Raw genomic sequence first — 18,893 nt, forward strand, 5'->3', positions numbered from 1 at the left:
ATTAAAAAGAAGAAAAAAGGATACCAGAGAATGCGGTTTTACATATCAAAAGTATTTGATAAAATGTGAAACTGGATATCATTGCAGGAATGATAAATAGATATTCTTGTATATATCTTCCTCTTCCAATATGTCTTTGACACATATATATTTTCTTTTTTCAATAGTCACATTTTATTTAGTTAATACCTTTGGAAAATTTATCTCTCCATTTTATTATCATTGAAATATATATATATATATATATATATATATATATATATATATATATATATATATATATATATATATATATATATGTATATATGGATATATATATATATATATACACATATATACACATATATACACATATATACATATATATACATATATATATCCTTTAAGCACCCACGCTCTTTAACAAATGTATTCTCATCAAAAATAAACTTATAGTTAAAAAAAAAGCCTGCGCGTGCTTCGGTGACTATAAAAATATTATATTAAACATTTATACATCTCATCTATATTCCATTCCGAATGAATACGAATAAAAAAAAGAAAAAAATGGAAAAGAATAAAAAAAAAAATAGAAAATTAAAAAAAAACAAGTATCAAACATGAATGCCCGATAAACTATACTGCTTTTTTGATACGAATGATATATATCCGATATAGAATATGTGTACATATATACATATCAAATTTTAATAAAAATGTTAAATTATATTAATAATATATATAATAATATATATATATATAAAAAAGTTCGCGATGATCATTTGATATCATTTTTACAATTAAATACTTCGACCTATTTTTTTTGGATCCGAATAATATATATATATATATATATATATATATATATATATATAAATTATTATTATTAAAGTATATATTATCAAAAAATTTTAATTTAGAATTTAAATAGAAATATTAAATTATATTAATAATATACATTATAATATACACAAATATGTATATAAATATAAATATATATATATATATATATATATATATATATATATATATATGTATAAATTTATCTATACATATACATATACAGAAAAGATCACGATTTTTAATATCTAACCATATTTGTGAAAAATTCTATCAAATATTAGATCAACATTTTCATCTCAATTATTGATTTTTACAATTAAACACATCGATCTTTATCTCTTACGATTCGTTATCTAAGCTATGTGCTGAAGGATGAGAAAGCTTCAGAGAAGGCAAGGATAGTAGAGCAAAGGCACGCGCGAAGTTGGGTTAGACGGAATGGGATGCGTGCGTTCATTTCTTCTTTTTCTCTTTTCTTCACACTGATCTCCCCTCTAAAAAGTAACTACAGCTTCCAAGAAAATTGCATTCTTCAGCAATCTCTTTGAGACTCTACTTTTGTTCCATTTCTCTCTCTCTCTCCCTCTCTCTCTCTCTCTCTCTCCCTATCTCTCTCTTTCTTTCTCTCTATTTTTCCTGTAGACTATTTCTTCTTCTTTCTTACTCGTTACCACACTTTTTACTATGTTTGATAGGGTTTCTTCTTTCTCTCTCTCTCCATCTCTTTCTCTCTCTCTCTCTCTCTCTCTCTCTCTCTCTCTTTCTCTCTCTCTCACTCTTTGTTATTTCTTTTAATAAAACGATGCTTCTACTATTACTATTAGTATTGTATTACTATTATTGTTATTATTACTGGTAAGATAAAAAATAAAAAAAAATAAAAAAATTCTTATGAATGTTAAAATATCTTCTCTTGTACACTTTGTTTCATAGATTCATAGTTATCCTTAATGAAAAATAATTGTATCTTTTTGGTAGTTTGTACGAACGTAAGCATTCAAAAAAATTTTACTCGCTCTTTTATTTTTATTTTTACCTGTCATTCCTCGCACAATTAGCACAATACCGTTTTAATAATAGGAATAAGTCGAAGTTATATATTTTTATATATTTTTAAATAAAGTGTTACTAATTTTTATGTTTATATAACATTTTTTACTTCTTTTTCTTTTATTATTTCTTACTTAAATAAAATGTACTGGAACAATTCAATGGAAAGATATTTAGAATACATAATATATATAATATATTATATAGTATATATACATATATATTATGTATATACATATGTACATATATATATTTATACATACATACATACATACAATTGTGTATATTTCAGTTTATATATACTGATATATATACACTCATATAAGCACAAGCACGTACACATAACATATATATATATATATATAGAGAGAGAGAGAGAGAGAGAGAGAGAGAGAGAAAAGAGAGAGAAAGAGAAAGAGAGATACGTATAAATATATATATATATATATATATATATATATATATATATATATATATATATATATATGTACATACTTTGTATGTGTGCATGTGTATACATACATCTATATGTAAATATATATGTAGACCATTCAAACAAATACTCGCAACTAGTTAAAGTTATAAAAATGTTTATCAAGAGAAATTTTGCATAGCTTTGCACGATTCAGCTGCGAAGTGCATATCAAAAAATCTCCTTTTTTTGTTATCTCGTAGCCTTTCCGAATTATAAAGGTCAACATAGTTTGTATTTTAAATGAATACCTTTGTAATATTTTTGTTATATTCATACAGTAGTTCTCATACTTGCGATCAAAATAATATCCGACAAAAAAAAATTTTTTATTATTCATCGTTTAAAAGATAATTATGACATCTCAAAGATTGACTAACAGATACATATTCTACTGTAGATTTTATTTCATACAAATTTATATTTATATAGATGCATAAGTATTAAAAATCTGTCTCGCTGATCTCTGTGAATCATAATAAAATCTTTTCACGAAAAAATGTTTTATCAAGCATTTTTCAGTAAGTGTAATCTAACGGCATTCTACGACTCCTAACGAAGTTCTACTAACGAACCCAGTTGGAGTGGTTGGATATACTTTGGATCGTAAATATTAAAAAAATTTGGATCGAAAAAATTAAAAAAAAATCAAATTAACGAATAAATCTAGCCCTCATATAAATCTAAGAATAACTCTTGCTCAGTCGTATTATTTAACAAAAAGATTAGTCCAATAATTTTCTTAATAACCAAAAAACCTAGCTTAAACGTTCATCGACATACATTGGATGTACTACTGTAGAATATTTATTATACAACAAATAAATATTTAAAAGAAAATTGGACAAATATTTTATTATCGTACACTTTTGAATATTTAATAAAATAAAACTTCTCTTCAATCCGAAATTCGGAAAGCATTTTCTCGTGAACTATTGATTCAAAAAAAAGAAAATAAAAAAATAAAAAAGAAAGAAAGAAAATAACGAAAACAAATTAGCATCATTTTAAAGAGAATTACAAGAACGCTTGAATAACTTGTTACTTAACATCCATCGCTATTTAAGATTTTTAATAGTGTGTTATCAGTCATCTTAGGTAATTAGCACGTGATTGATATAATGAGGATCTATTTCTTTTCAAAAATGAGATTGAACTGTCACGGCGTTTTTCGAAAAAATCATTAGACTTCATGATAATCCTGGTGAACACTTTTCGTTGAGAAACTATATATATATGTGTGTGTGTGTGTGTGTGTGTGTGTGTGTGTGTGTGTGTGTTTGTGTACAATATATATATATATATATATGCATCTATCTACATGTAAGTTTTATTGTATTTACAGGTATTTGTAACGTTAACAAAAAATCGATCAGGAGTATAACTTTAGGAGAGTGTTTTTGCAGGTGGTTTAACAGTTTGAACGGAAGTATTCTTTATCGATTCGTTCCACAAGGGTGTCTCCGTCCATAAAAGGGCAATCGACCTTCGTCGTCCTACCCTTCTCTTTCCCTCTACTCTCACCCTCTCCCTCTCTCTCTCTTTTTTTCCTTCTCTCTCTCTCTCTCTCTCTCCCTTTCTCTCTCTCTCTCTTTCTTTCTCTCTTCCTTACCACTCTCTCCTTTTTCTTTATCTTTTACTATAGATGAGGAATAAATTTTGTTGAACATGAAAGTGTTCCTAGCTTGATTTCCTCAAAGAGAAAAGCTCCGGCGAATTCAACGTGACGTGAGAACAAGAACGAAGATAAATATCATTTAGACAGACAGGATACTTAGAACATCCTATATATACAATAAACTTATATACGTTACGTACACATACAATATATATATATATATATATATATATATATATATATATATATATCACAAATATGTCTGTCGAAATGCGTATTACGTGAAATTTTATCATCCAAACTGACGCATTTATCAACGATATATAGAAAATTTTTTATCATTCAAAAATCATACGATTTTATTAAGAATAATCATTTTCATTAATAATGGTTTCTTTCCTTCTCATAATCGTAAAATATCTTTTTTCTTTTTTCCTAATCGCTTTCCTAATTCCTTATTAATAAATCATATCATAATAATCTTCGCATTATAATAATGCATAAAAAAAATTAATTATTATTATTCTTTTTTTTTAGATATTATAAATAAGAAACATAATTGAATTTTGAATATCATTGAAAAAAAAATTGATTGAACTATTTGTTTCGAATAAATTAAAAAATTCATTAATAATGATTCACGTAATAACAATCTTAACGATTGTTCTTCACAAAAATTATTACATTTTGTTTTAATCCTATCAATAATAAACATAATTGAATATTGAATATAAATAAAAGCTGATTAGAAATTATTGCACTTTCAAATGATTTGTTTCAATTAAAACAAAAAATTCATTAATAATGATTCATGCCATAATAATCTTCACGAGTTTTGATACAAAAATTATTACGCTTTTTCTTTCAAATCTGTCGATAATAAACATAATAGAATTTTTAATATAAATAAAATCCAGTTGAAGACTATCGTGCTAAAAAATGATTTGTTTTTATTAAAATAAAAAATCCATTAATAATGATCTATACCATACATAATCTTCACGATTTTTCTTCATAAAAATTATTACCCATTTTTTTTAACCTTGTCAATAAAAAAAATAATAGAATTTTCAATATAAATAAAAATAAATTGAATTGCATTGATTAAATGATTTGTTTTTATTAAAATAAAAAAGAACCATTATTAATGGTTCATATTATATACAATCTCCATGATTTTTCGTCACAAAAATTATTTATCTTTTTTTTTTAACCCTGTCAATAATAAAAATAATTAAATTTCGAGTGGAGGAAAAAAAAAGAAGAAAAACAATTTCTCGAACTACGATACGTTTAAGAATTTTTAAGGATACCATACTTTTCTATATTTCTTATTAAATAATACTTGAATGTTCCTCTCGTTTTAATGATATATTTCCTTTTTCTTTTTTTCCTTTTTCGTTTTCGCCAACATCGTTCAAATCGAAATTTTCTGTGTGAAGGGTGAAATGATGAGAAATAGAACGGCACGATATTCGAAGGAAGAATCTCTCTTTCTTTTTCTTCTTCTCTCTCTCTCTCTCTCTCCCTCTCTTTTTCTCTTTCTCTTTCTGAGAACTTTCTTCCTCCTTTTTCCCTTATCAACGCAATTATGTGCCAATCGACCTTATTATTTGCATCAAATATAGATACATACATACATACGCGTAATAAAGCAAACGTGAATATCACTGAAATTACTCTCTCTTTCTCTCTCTCTCTCTCTCTTTCTTTCTCTCTCTTTCTTTGAGGAATCAATGAAGGGGAAAAAAAACAAACAAAAAAGAAAAAAAAGGAAATAAAAAGGAAAAAAGGGAGGAAAGAAGAAGACACTTTGATCGTCTCTGCTCATTATCCACCAAGAATCATCCTTATATTTGACCTAATCAAGATAGATCTATGGTAGTATGATTAACGACAATGTTAGGCGAATGGCGATATACGGGGTGTCTCATTTAATTCCATGCATTTTATTACATAACGAGAAGAATATGATCTAACAAGTCATTTCCTTCTTTCTTTTTATTTTTCTTGATTTTTCTTTCTTTTCTTTTCTTTTTTTTCACTTTCCATCAATTATCTATAATGGACTATGAAATAGAAGGAAAATAAAAAAGAATACAGAGGAAGAGAGAGAGAGAGAGAGAGAGGGAAAAAGAGAGGGAGAGAGAAAGATAGAAAAAAATAGAAGGAAATTTAGCTTCCAATTTCCTTCTTATAGTACCAGGAGTTTGGATTAGCTCGGACGATCGCACCATCTTTTTTTTCTTTCTCGCTCTCTCTCTCTCTCTCTTTTTCTCTCTCTCTTTCTCTTTTTCTCTTTTTCTCTCTGTCTCTTTTTTTTTCCTTTCATGACGTCAACACTACGCACAAGAACAACGCTATTTTCAGTTGGCCTATTCTCGGTGTTTCAATCTTTTAATTTTTCTTTTTCACTTTTTTTTCGTTTTCTTTTCTACTTTTTTCCCTCCCGACTAATCATGATAAAGAGGCTCGTGAAAAAAATGTTTCACATGAAAATAACCATAAATATATTTGTACCGAAGTAAATTTTCTTTTTTAAACATTCACAATTTTTTTAAGTACTTGATGATTTTTTTTGTTATTTTTTTCTTTCCTCTTAAAGCATAATTAGAGTAATCATCTGACTCGCCTAGATCTTAACTTCGCCTTAACATTACAATAACGTGGTAATGGTTTTTAATTTATAAAAAGAAAGTCTTATGTTCGAACGTACTGATAAATGGAACGATTGGATTGGTTCTATCTTGCCTCTAGTAATTCGGCAAGGAAATAAAAAGGAGCAAAAAAAGAAGTTTAAGGACAAGAATGGCAAAGAAATAAAAAAATAAAAGGAGAAAAAAAAAAGAAAAAGTTAATCGATGAATCAGAAACTCCAAGAAGATCTCAGATATTCAAATGTTAACTTGAAGAACTTTATACATAATGAAAGTCGATCTTCTCAAACTTACTTTCAATCCGTTTTAACACTATTATTTCGAAATTATGCATTAAAATTAAAATCAAATTCGTATGCGAGGTATTATCATATAATACAATGTACTTTTGTATATTCTTTTGTATATAATTCAGTACAAGAGTACTGAATTATTATAATACATATATATATACACACATACACATATATATATATATTATTATTATATAGTATTATTATATATATATATATATTATATATATATATATATAGTATTATTATATACATATATATATATATACACTAATATAGTATATGCATATATATTTACATACATATACATTTGTATATAATAGTCTATCATACAAATATATTGTGTATAATAATCTATTAAAGAATTAAAATTTATATAATATAATTTAGATGACATTAAAAGGTAATTAATATTATTATGAAATGGAATTTCTTTGATTTAATTTAAATTAAACTTGTCTAATTGTTTTGATTAGAAAAATATATTATATTATTATATATATACATATATATATATATATATATATATATATGTATGTATATAATAACGATTGTACGTGATATATTCTAATCCCATTAACTATGACTAGAAATAATTGATTCTAAATAATAAATAATATCATTTTGGTAATATCAGAAAATAATAAAGAAATAAAAAAATAAAAAGATAAAAAAAAAGAAAACTTACCAAAACGTAGCAAAAGGAGCCATGTCCATTGTACAATAAATGAATCGTCTAATAATCTTCTAATAATTTTTCTTTTTAAGATACACGTAACGTAATGGAAATTAAGACAAATGTGCCATATCTCCTACCGCGACGGCGAGACGGCAGGGACTGAGTGCGAGCGTCGCTTTTGTCGGTTACTGCGCTTGATCCCAACTACTACATTATTACTGCTACTACGTACTATACGAGTCACCGTATACGAGTCTGCGCATTATTATCTTTCCTTAGCGATCAACCACACTCCGTTATTCCTTCTCTATGTAAATAAAAGCTAGACAAACTCGATACAATCTTAATTGCACAGAGAATAATATTTTCAAAGTAATTAAATTAAAGGTATACGCACGCAATATGCAAACGCACGAAATTAATTAATTGATACTTCGATCTCAATTGAGATGTTGTTTATTAAATATTTAACCAAATAAAAAATTGACTTCATTTGTTTCATTGATTAGAAACGAGGAATAATTTTTTCAAAAGAAAAAAAAAAAGAAATCAATTCACTTATACATTATTTTGACTTGATAACCTTGTCCACATATTTTGTAAATAATTTTAATGTTAATTTAAATCTCGAAGACATAAGAATCGTTTTATCATCAATTAAATTTCGTATCTCTTCATTTTGATATTTTTCGTTAATTCGTAATTCGCGCCAAGATGGCGCTAATGTATCGACGAGAACCAATAACATTTTTAGCGGGATTTAAATCGAATTGGATAATTCAATAATATAATAGAAAATATTCATAGAATATAAATTTGTTGACTTTGTATTATCGTGAAAATGTTTGATACGATAACAACATATAAGTGTTGTAAGGACACACGCAGGTTAAACGCTCGAGGGTTAAACATCATGCTTGACCGAAATTACGTACTTATATAATTATCTCTTTAATAGTATACTATACCTTCTACCTGCTGACCGTTCCTCTCCTAAATTACATTCTACTTATCACCAACTTTACAAAGTTACGAAGGATTTCGAACATAAAACGATTTCTGCTTGGTCTCTGTTCTAACCACAGCTAATATACAGCTAACCATAAACTATAACATATTATTATTATCATCGAATAGATTCAAAAATTTATCGATTTAAAAAATTTTCTTCTTTTAAAAATATCGACTCGTTTATATTATATAATATTATTTGCTATCTACATTTTATTATTATTATTATTATTATTATTATTATTATTATTATTATTATATTAGTATTATTATTATAATTTGTATTATAATTATTATTCTTTTTTCTTTTTTATATTGAAATCTTCATATCAAAATTCACTCTTCTAACCTCTTATCCTTATTGCTCTATGATCCTATTATGGTTCTCAACTTGAATACGTGAACATATACTTGGTTACACGTATAGAATTTCATAGCACTGTACTCTGCAGATATGAGATTTGTTGTGTATTATGTACATATACAACTATTAGTATATACATATACAACTTTAAAATCAAATTAAAATAAATCTCTGAACAACTCAATCATATATTATTATTGTTATATACAATATTTATGTCTAATTCTAAAATCAGCTTAATTTAAAATTCATAGTAAAAAATTATATATATGTATATATAATCGTCAATCAGATGTAAATTTCTTAAATTCGTAAAAAAAGTAAAAGAAATTAATTTAGGAGCTCTAATATTTACATTAACATGCACGCACATGCACACACACGTATTCGTATGAGAATACATAGAAAATAATAAAGACGTTAATTAAATACTTTGTATTGTTATGTTTTATACTTAATAATAGATATACAGATAATTTTAATAATTAAATTTATTGGTTAAAAATAAACAATTTTCTATCTCTTGTACTTTTTCTCAGAAGCTGCGAAATACAATATTTTATTAAATATCTTAAAAAATTTAAATCGTTAAAGCAAAAAAATTTTAAACGCTTTATTTTGAACATACGGTATATCATGAAATAATATAATTTTCTGCTATCATGCAGAATTAAAATTTGAGAGTTTCGAAAAACTATGTATTATACTAATTGTGTTTTGTTTAAAAGATAATTAAAATAAAAAGAAAATTTTAATAAAATATAAACACGGATTAACCAACTTATGATAATTATTACAATTAACAGAAAGAATTACCTTCGTAGTAATACATTAATCATTCTGAATCTGTTAGAACAGTCATCGAAAAGTTAAAAAACTACAATATCGACATATCTATCCTTTTTATCGACTAACACAATTTGTTCAATACATACCATGAATCGATGTTACCGATCCGTGATACATTATTGCTTATCAATAGAGTAAATTAAAAAAGATCACCAGATTCAAATAAAAATTTGTTGTTATCAACAATTCTTGTAATCATAAAATTTCGTGACAAAATTCGATCTTCTCTAATGTCAATTTAATTAATTTAATTATCTAAAATAATGTTATTACATTATTGTTACAAGTAATTTTTTTCTTTTTCTTTGGTTTTTTTTTTTTTTTTTTTTTTATTTACCCTACACTCGCATATTTAAAATTCCAAGAAAACGACAAAGCAAAGCGATCGCACGATGAGCAAAGAAAAGTCGAAAGAAATTTCAAGAATGTCAGTACTGAATAGAGAACATTCGTGTAGCGGCATAATAATTAAGTCGTGGGAACTGTTCAGGTGTTCATTTTTCAGGTGTAGAAAGTATTGTTGTTCGGCTAACATCTGGCGACTATTATTCATGACGTAAAATCTTCGTGTACCTGTACTCTTCTTTTGGAACATCAGGTGAAAAAAAAGAGAAGAAAAAAAAAAATTCTACCAAGGTCATTCATCCATCGAACGATTTCTTCTATAACCGTGTTGGATTATATAGAAATTATATTAAATATTACATAAAAATCTATTTTACATTACTACATAAAAAATTTATCGGCATTATAAAGTTATCAAACATAAGATCCATAGGCTAGTTATCGAGTTAAATACTATTATATCAGATCATTCTCATATAAAAGGATAGTTTGATCATAACCATTTCATCGTGAAATCTGACATTAGCCAATAACCAAAATTATAATCAAATAATATATATTAGCTTTTTAAGATTCGTTATTATTAAAAGAAAACTAGCCGCATGGATGAGCTAAAGAAAGAAAGAAAATACATAATAAAAAAATGAAAAGAAACGCAAGCTTGAAAGTGAATCGCGATAGAAGATGATGGAATAGTGGAAGAGGGTGGATGAGTTAAGAAGAAGAGGAAGAAGAAGGAGAAAAAAGAAGAGAATATAACAAAGAAGTGGAGAATACAAGAAGAAGAAGAAGAAAATAAAAGAAAGAGAGAGAGAGAGAGAGAGAGAGAGAGAGAGAGGATAGGAACGATTTGGCATCTAGCAATAGGCAAGAAGAAAGAGAAAAAAGATACATTTGTGGATGTATGCGCGTATTCTCATTTCTTAACTTGGTGGAAGGGATGTCTAGTTAGATGAATGCGGTGTTAAAGGCGTGGCGTTTAAGGCCAGCCGGGTTAGTTAGACCAATCGGAAGAGAGAGAGGCGTTATCTCGAGCGTATACCCATCTTGTCGGGAGTGTATAACGTAAGCGAGTGAAATAGCGCGATGTGTTGGTGAGTGAGAGAGACAGAGAGAGAGAGAGACAAAGAGCAAGAGAGACAGAGACAGAGACAGAGAGAGAGAGAGACAAAAAGGTGAAGGAGTGGGAGTAACGTATTGAATAGTCAGAGAGAGAAAGAGAGAAGTTAACAGAGGCGAGAGTGAGGCGCAATTGTGCGCGCGCGCGCGCGCACCTATTGTGAAAAGTGAGGGAGAAAGATAAGACGATAGTGTATGTGTTGAAGCGAGAGAGAAGATTCGGCAGGTTGGATGGATGCTGGTCCACTGCACGGTGGGGAGTCCACCGTGCACCGTGCATTCGGTTGTGTTATACTCTAAAGGCCTAAATGCGCGCCAGATAGGAGACAGAAAACTCTTTCTAACGGCGTAATTACCGACAAATTGATTTTGACGCGGTTGGATCCCGAACGAAAGCTCATGGTGGTGTGGGGCTGATAGTAGTAGTATAGAGTATGCTGTCGCGCCATCTTTATACCGGAAAAGAGGGGACCTCCCTTTGACCAGTTCTCTATCTTTCTTCAAACTAATAATTTCGATTCTATCAATAACCAAGGTTATCTTTAACAGTGTTAACACGATCCAAATATTCGAGGATTATCTTACGTTTGTTCGCTTCAGTTCGTTTCGTTTCGTTTCGTTTCGTTCCTTCGTTTGTTTGTTTGTTTTTTGTTTCGTTTCTTTTTTGTTTTTTTTCGTTATTTCTTTTTTTGTTTTTGTTTTTTCAAATATATCGAATATATCCTCCTCCACTCCCCACCCCTCCCCCGATGAAAGAGCAGTGCGTATTTGTATGCAGAAATTTTTCTTTTTTATTATTATTATTTTTGCTTTTTTCCCTCCTTTTTCTCCTCGTCTCTTCGTTTTCCCATTTTTGATTTCCCGTTCCTTCGATTTTCTTTTCTTTGCTTCTTTTCCTTGTTTGTTTTTTTTTCTTTTCTTTTTCTCCTAAGAGTCTTTTTGACGGCGTTCACGTCAAGTGCATGCAACAATGTTAGTGTACATTTTTTGAAATATACGAGAAAAATAAACGATCGACTAAACACGACGGTGACACATACTTCTGTTTAATTCGTTTCTGTGAACCATTTCCGATGTTTTAGATTTGCTTTTTTTCTGATTCTTCCTTTCTTTTTTTCTTATTGTTTTTTTTTATTTATTTATTTTATTTTGTTTTTTTATTTTTTCTCCCTTTTTCTTTATATCGAACCAACTATGACAACGTTTATACCTGTGAAACATCCACCTATTGGTTATTAAATACGGATATAGACATCTTTCATTTTCGTAGAACGAACTTTTCGAATGAAAAAAAAAGAACAAAAGAAAAGAAGAAAAAAACAACAAATTAGAAGAAGAAAGAACCAACGAAGTGTCCACAAGATATCCAATTGAAAATAAGAAATCGTAATTTTTACTTAAAAAAAAAAAAAGAATTTGTTTATATATATATTCACGAAAATCGCGGATACTGAGTGCCAGTCGTTAAGCCAGAAGATGATAAAGAAAGATTGCCCTTCTTTCGTTATTTTTCATTTCTTTCTAAATTCAACTATGAGGCCGAAGAGTTTGTTAAGAAACAACTGTGAATTTGGCGTTTCGTTTTCCGAAGTATGTCAAGCACCGACGGCTTGATAAAAGTGCTCGCCACTTTTGAGAAGTCGGTGGTGTGCTGAAATCGCTTTGCGACAAGGGAGACTAATTGGTCCTCGCCTGTTCTGAGGCGCCAATGAGAAGCCTGCTCTTATTCAAGGTTCGTAAAACAATGCGATCGATCTCCTTTATATCTTATTTTACGAACGGTGCATCATTTTTTACACACTGCTTCGTTTCGTTTACTTTTTTTCTTTATTCTTTCTTTTTTTTTTTAGAAAGCGAACTATATATATACATATATGCATGCATATATATATATATATGTGTGTGTGTGTGTGTGTATGTGTATGTATAAGAATATAGAGAAGAAAATCCTTTTCTATTTTTATATATATATATAAGAATATAGAGAAAAAGCTCGTTTTCTAAAATAAAGGAAAAAATAAATAAATAGAAAAATTATTATATATATATTATATTATTATATATATATATTATTATGTATATATATTAAAAATATGTATACATAATATATATGTATAATATATATATATAAAAATATATAAATATATGACATTTTTATTTGTTAAAAAAAAAATTATAATATAATTATTGATTCATAATATATATATATAAATATATATATACCTATCTATAGGTATCTATATATATTGATTAAATATCTATATTTATTGACTGAAAAAATGATTCTAATCAACCCGCATATCATCGACACATTTTATACTCATCTCATCTGTCAATATATCTTAAGTCTTATCGATGATCAACCGATCGCATATTATTTTCCTTTGAGTAATAGACTAGCGTGAGAAGAAAAAAAAAGGGGAGTACACTCAGCAAGAGTTTATGGAATATAGATTTGCTTTGAAATCTAAATTATATACCTACCTATCTAAGTTTTCAAGCTACGCGACCGTTGCTTTTACATTTCGTTTGTGAAAAATCAAATGGCAGCGAAAGATTCAAGTACCCGCATATTATCGGCAATGAAACGTGAATCTTCTTTTTTTTTTTTTCCTTTTCTTGTTTTCTTTTTTTTAATTCGACATAATTTCATACAAATATAATATATAAATATTAAAAAAAAATATATATATGCATATATTCAGCACATATATAAATATATATATATATATATATATATATATATATATATATATACATATATACATGTATGTATGTATGTATATTTATGTAATATATGTGAAAAATTGACGATACAAATTTCATGTAAAACTTGTATATACGAAATATAAATATAAAAATAGAAAATAAAATATAGATATAAATTAAATATTACATTGGATACATCAATTTTTCTTAAAATGGAAATCGTTCAATCGATTCATTTAATATTACAACAATGAAAAACAAAATGCATAGGAAAGCGATTGTTCCTTTGTATCTATATTTTTTTTCTTTCTTTCCTTTTGATTTTTTTTCAAAACTATTACCTTCCAAGCCATTTATTTCTCTATGTTTTTCGTTCTGGTCTAGCGAATGTATTACTTTGTAGATTTATTTCTTCAGGCGCGTTCTAGAAACACGTATTAAGAGAATGAAACAGAGAAAGAGAGAGACAAAAAGAAAGAAAAAAGAGAAAGAGTGAAAGAAAGAGAGAAAGTAAGAGAGATAAGAAGAGGTAGATAGATAGAGAGACAGAGAGAGACAGAGAGAGACAGAGAGAGACAGAGAGAAAGAGAGAAAGAGAGCGATAAGAAGAGATAGATAGATAGATAGAGAGAGAGAGAGAGAGAGAGAGAGGGAGAGATAGAAAGAGAGAGAGAGAAAGAATTTTGAAAAGAATTCCATTTATTTGTACGAGAAGAAAGACAACACAAGTGACTGAAAGAGAGAAAGAAAAAGGGAGAAAAAGAGAGAAAGAGAGAAAAAGAGAGAGAGAGAGAGAGAGAAAGAGAGAGTCGATCGAGATACTATTTAGAGAATTTATACGTTAACACGTATACATGTATGTATATACGTATATGTATATCTATGTATGTATGTATATATGTATATAACGTCAAACTCTATAAGAGGATCCGTCGTTTCCTACGTTCTTACGAACTCCGAAGCGGAAAACGGATAATGTAAATAATGTCGCGCGCGTAAAGCGTCGCGCCAGCCGTTAAGGGGCGTGTCGTTTCCTAAAGTAATTTGTAGAAGAGAAGAAGAAGGAAAGACCCTACGAGAGAACGTGATCCCTTTTCCGCGAGTAGTTTCTCTCTTTCTCTCTCTTTCCCTCTCTCTCTCTCTCCCTCTTTCTTTCCCCCTCCCTCTCTCTCTCTCTCTCTTTCTCTCACTCTCTTTCTCTTTCTATCTCTCTTTATCTTCCCGTCTACGAAGGCAGACGAGAAAAGGAAGAAGGAAAAAATAAAATCAAATCAAATCAAACCTTCTTACGGATTTTCGGATGGCAGCTGCCCTCATTACTTATTCGTTTTCCCATACGCACACACACACATACACACACACACACACATACTTACATATCTATTTCTTTCATTTAGTTTGTTTACTTATTCGTTTCTAAATGATAACAATTTCTTTTTGTTTCTTTCTTTTTTAGACTTTAATCTCCGAATAATATCTATATAATATAATAAGAAAATATAAGAATTTAAAAAAAAAAAGAAAAGAAATTAAATGACAATAAACAAAAATAAGTTATAAACAAGTCGCTGTATATATATATATATCTTTTTTCTTATTGTTTTATTAATTATTCTTAATTTAAAATGATTTACTATATATATATATGAGTAACTTTTAAGATCTTCGAAGTGATTAAATTGAAAATTGATAATCTATACCTTAGTTCTCTTTCTCTCTCTCTCTCTCTCTCTCTCTCTCTCTCTCTCTCTCTCTCTGTCTGTCTCTTTCAACCTCTCTACTTATGTATGCCAATAATTAATTTTTCTGAATGAGTTCTAGCTAATAATAGTTGAATAGTAACAATTGAATGAACATAGGCACATGTCTTACAACATCCTGGCACGTGCGTAAACAGTTCTTAAGTAATTCAATCTGACGCAGAGTCATGAAACGTCTCGAAATATCCGCACGTTTTTACGTGAAATATTCGCGAGTATGTATTCCGTCAAAAGAGAGAAAGAGAGGTGGAGAAAGAGAGAGAGAGAGAAAGAGAGAGAGAGAGAGAGAGAGAGAGAGAGAGAAAGAGTGAGTGCATAGGGTTTGTATCCGTCATCGCTTGCCTTTGAAATTTATGATTCTCTCTCTCTCTCTCTCTCTCTCTCTCTCTCTCTCTCTCTCTTTCTCTTTCTCTTCATGGAAATATGCTTACGTTATACTCACATCTATGAGAGAAACATAGAAACCATTCTAACGCAATTGCATCTCTTTCGTAGACGACGGCCATAAACTCGGACAAAGAATTTTTGTTCTCTAACTCCTTTACATTTCTCTCTCTCTCTCTCTCTCTCTCTCTCTGTCTCTGTCTCTCTTTCTCTCTCTTACTCCATCTCTTTCTCTCTCTCTCTTTCTATTTTTTTTCTTTCGTTTTCTTTTTCTTTTTGTTTTTTTTTCTTTTTGTTTTATTTTAATTCCTCTTCAGCAAACTTTACGATTGTAACTTTTTTAAGTAAACCTATGGAGACAATGTTATTCATTGTGCTTGCCCGATATTTTATTGTAACAATTATTTATTCTTATTAATATTTTTAATCTATATTTCTTTTTTTCTTTTGCTTATTTTCTTTCTCTTTTTCTTTCCTTATTTGCTCATCCGTTTTGGCGGTAGGTATATAAAAGGAATGACCTAAGCGTTCGAACATATGTACAGTTATACGAAATCCGATATTTCCTATTTGAGATTTCTCGTCTGAATGATAAACGAACTAAATTTACGATTAATTTTTTTTATAATTGTAAAAAATAATAAAAAATAAAAAGGAAAAAAAAAGTAAAAACAAATGTTAATACATTAACAATTCTTGCTGAAAAATTTTTCTTACATCATTTATTTATTAGATTAAAGTATTGTAACCATGTAATTTTATTCGATCACGAAATACGTAAAATTAGATATACATTGATTTGCATAAGAATATAAAATTATTAAATTCGTTATTGAAATTACTATATTATTTAATTATTATCAAGTTATGATCGATTAATTGGAATCTTTATGTTATATGATTTGTTCGTAAAACGTCGTTTACAAAATTACTATAAATTATTATTAACATCGAAAAGATCGAATATGATTTATAATGAATCAAAAGAAAAAAAAGACAAAGAAAAGAAAAAATGATAGCATAATATCTATATACATGCTGTATTTAATATGATAAAGATTAGAAGAAAAAAATTATACGCGTATATATTTGTAATAATTATAGACTTTTTTTCAATAACTTTTGTAATGATATTTTTTAATGATGAAAAAAGAAAAAAGAAAAGAAAAAAATTAAGAAAAGGGAAGATAAAAAGAAAAAAGAAGAAAAAAGAAAATGTTATTATTATATTGATTTATCATTGCCGTCATGGAGAAACGCTTGTTACCACGCATGTATGCATCTCTCTCATGGCAAAGTGGTGGGGAGATACGTGATACCGGGATACCGAGACACGAAGTGTGAAGTTTAGTTTTGCTTACGACGACCTTTAGTTCTAGCGCGCTTGTCCTCTGACCTATCGTACATCTCGTATAACATAAAGAGAAATAGAAAGAAAAAATAATATACTATCGGTTTGAATTAATTCGAATAATAAGTGTTAGATTATATTTTTTTAGTGGTGATTTCGTTTTGATATGTGCCAATTTTCCCGCCAAAAGCTATTATTACTAGTCACGTGACTATCACCTTTGGCTATATCACTATGCAATGTAAGTCGAATCGAATTGTTTTTCTTTTTTTTTTTTTAAGTTAATCTAACTAACAAGTTTCGGTCATTAAAATTCATTATATCAAATATAATTAATGATATTATACATAATATATATATATATATATATATATAATATCTCGAATTTATTAGATGAGGTGATAAACGAAAATATGTTTCCCTGTGAACAAAGTTATAAATCTTTATTTATTAATTAGCAATTATTTGCTATTTACAGTCTTACTTGTGAACAAAGAAACGACAATTTATGTTTATTATTCACTATTTAAATTTTATTTAATATATTCTTTATGAAATTTCTTAGTAATCTCTCGTGCATAGGTCCTATTTCCTAATACCCGTCTTTCTTCAAAATCTTAACGGCTCAATTTGTAAATAACAAAAGTCAATCGAAGGGCGGGACATGAGAAGCGCGGCAAATCTAACTTAAGAAAGTATACTTTCTTTACATATATATTATTATTATGTGTAATTTCTAATTGATATGAATGCTTGATAATAAAAAGATAGATTAAAATAAAAAAAGATATATTATAATAAAAAGATATGCTCGATAAAAAAGAAAGTATATTTTTAGTATGCGTATTTATCTCATTATTATTGTTTTCTTTTTTTTTCTTCTTTTCTTTTTTATATCATTGACATTTTTACAAATTTCGCAATTATAATAATAATAATAATAATAATAATAATAATAATAATAATAATAATAATAATAATAATAATAATAATAATAATAATAATAATAGTAGTAATAATAATAATAATAATAATAATAATAATAATAATAATAATAATAATAATAATAATAATAATAGTAATAATAATAATAATAATAATAATAATAATAATAATAATAATAATTGAATATATTCTGATAAAAGCTCCAAGTACATAACTTAATTAATGAATATACTGGGAAGGTTAAAAAAAAAAAAAGAAGAAGGAGAAGAAATTTTTAGAACAAGTCTGAGAGAGGAAAGGTATAGGTGAAAAAAGAACTAAAAGGAATAAAAAAGAAAAAATAAATAACGAAATATAAAGGGTGGACTCTAAGGTAGAAACGTGTCGGTTCGTCACGGGTAACGAGCTTCAAGACGACGTGGACCATCGAGACTCTCTCGATATGGCCCGCTCAACCACGCGAGA

General features: G+C 27.8%; 2 protein-coding genes across 7 annotated transcripts in view; one reads left to right on the plus strand and one right to left on the minus strand.

Moving 5' to 3' along the window:
- Positions 1-7,792, minus strand: part of LOC124428997 (GTP-binding protein Di-Ras2) — a 71,785-nt gene extending 63,993 nt beyond the window's left edge. The window contains exon 1 of the mRNA XM_046973651.1: positions 7,601-7,792. The gene's annotated coding sequence lies outside the window, so the exon portion shown is untranslated. The remainder of the gene's footprint in view (positions 1-7,600) is intronic.
- A 3,621-nt stretch (positions 7,793-11,413) lies between these two features.
- Positions 11,414-18,893, plus strand: part of LOC124429162 (single-minded homolog 2) — a 35,389-nt gene continuing 27,909 nt past the window's right edge. For 2 of the 6 annotated variants that reach the window (XM_046974068.1, XM_046974071.1), the window contains exon 1: positions 11,414-13,011. Coding sequence is in view for 3 of the 6 variants with exons in the window: in XM_046974065.1 (XP_046830021.1) it covers positions 12,988-13,011 (24 nt within the window). In the remaining 3 variants the exon portion in view is untranslated. Of the gene's footprint in view, positions 13,012-17,403; positions 17,725-18,893 lie in introns of those variants that run through there. The other 4 variants (XM_046974070.1, XM_046974067.1, XM_046974065.1 and 1 more) reach the window with 3 other exon arrangements.

The sequence above is a fragment of the Vespa crabro genome, chromosome 14 (assembly GCF_910589235.1).
Source record: "Vespa crabro chromosome 14, iyVesCrab1.2, whole genome shotgun sequence".
Classification (NCBI taxonomy): domain Eukaryota; kingdom Metazoa; phylum Arthropoda; class Insecta; order Hymenoptera; family Vespidae; genus Vespa; species Vespa crabro.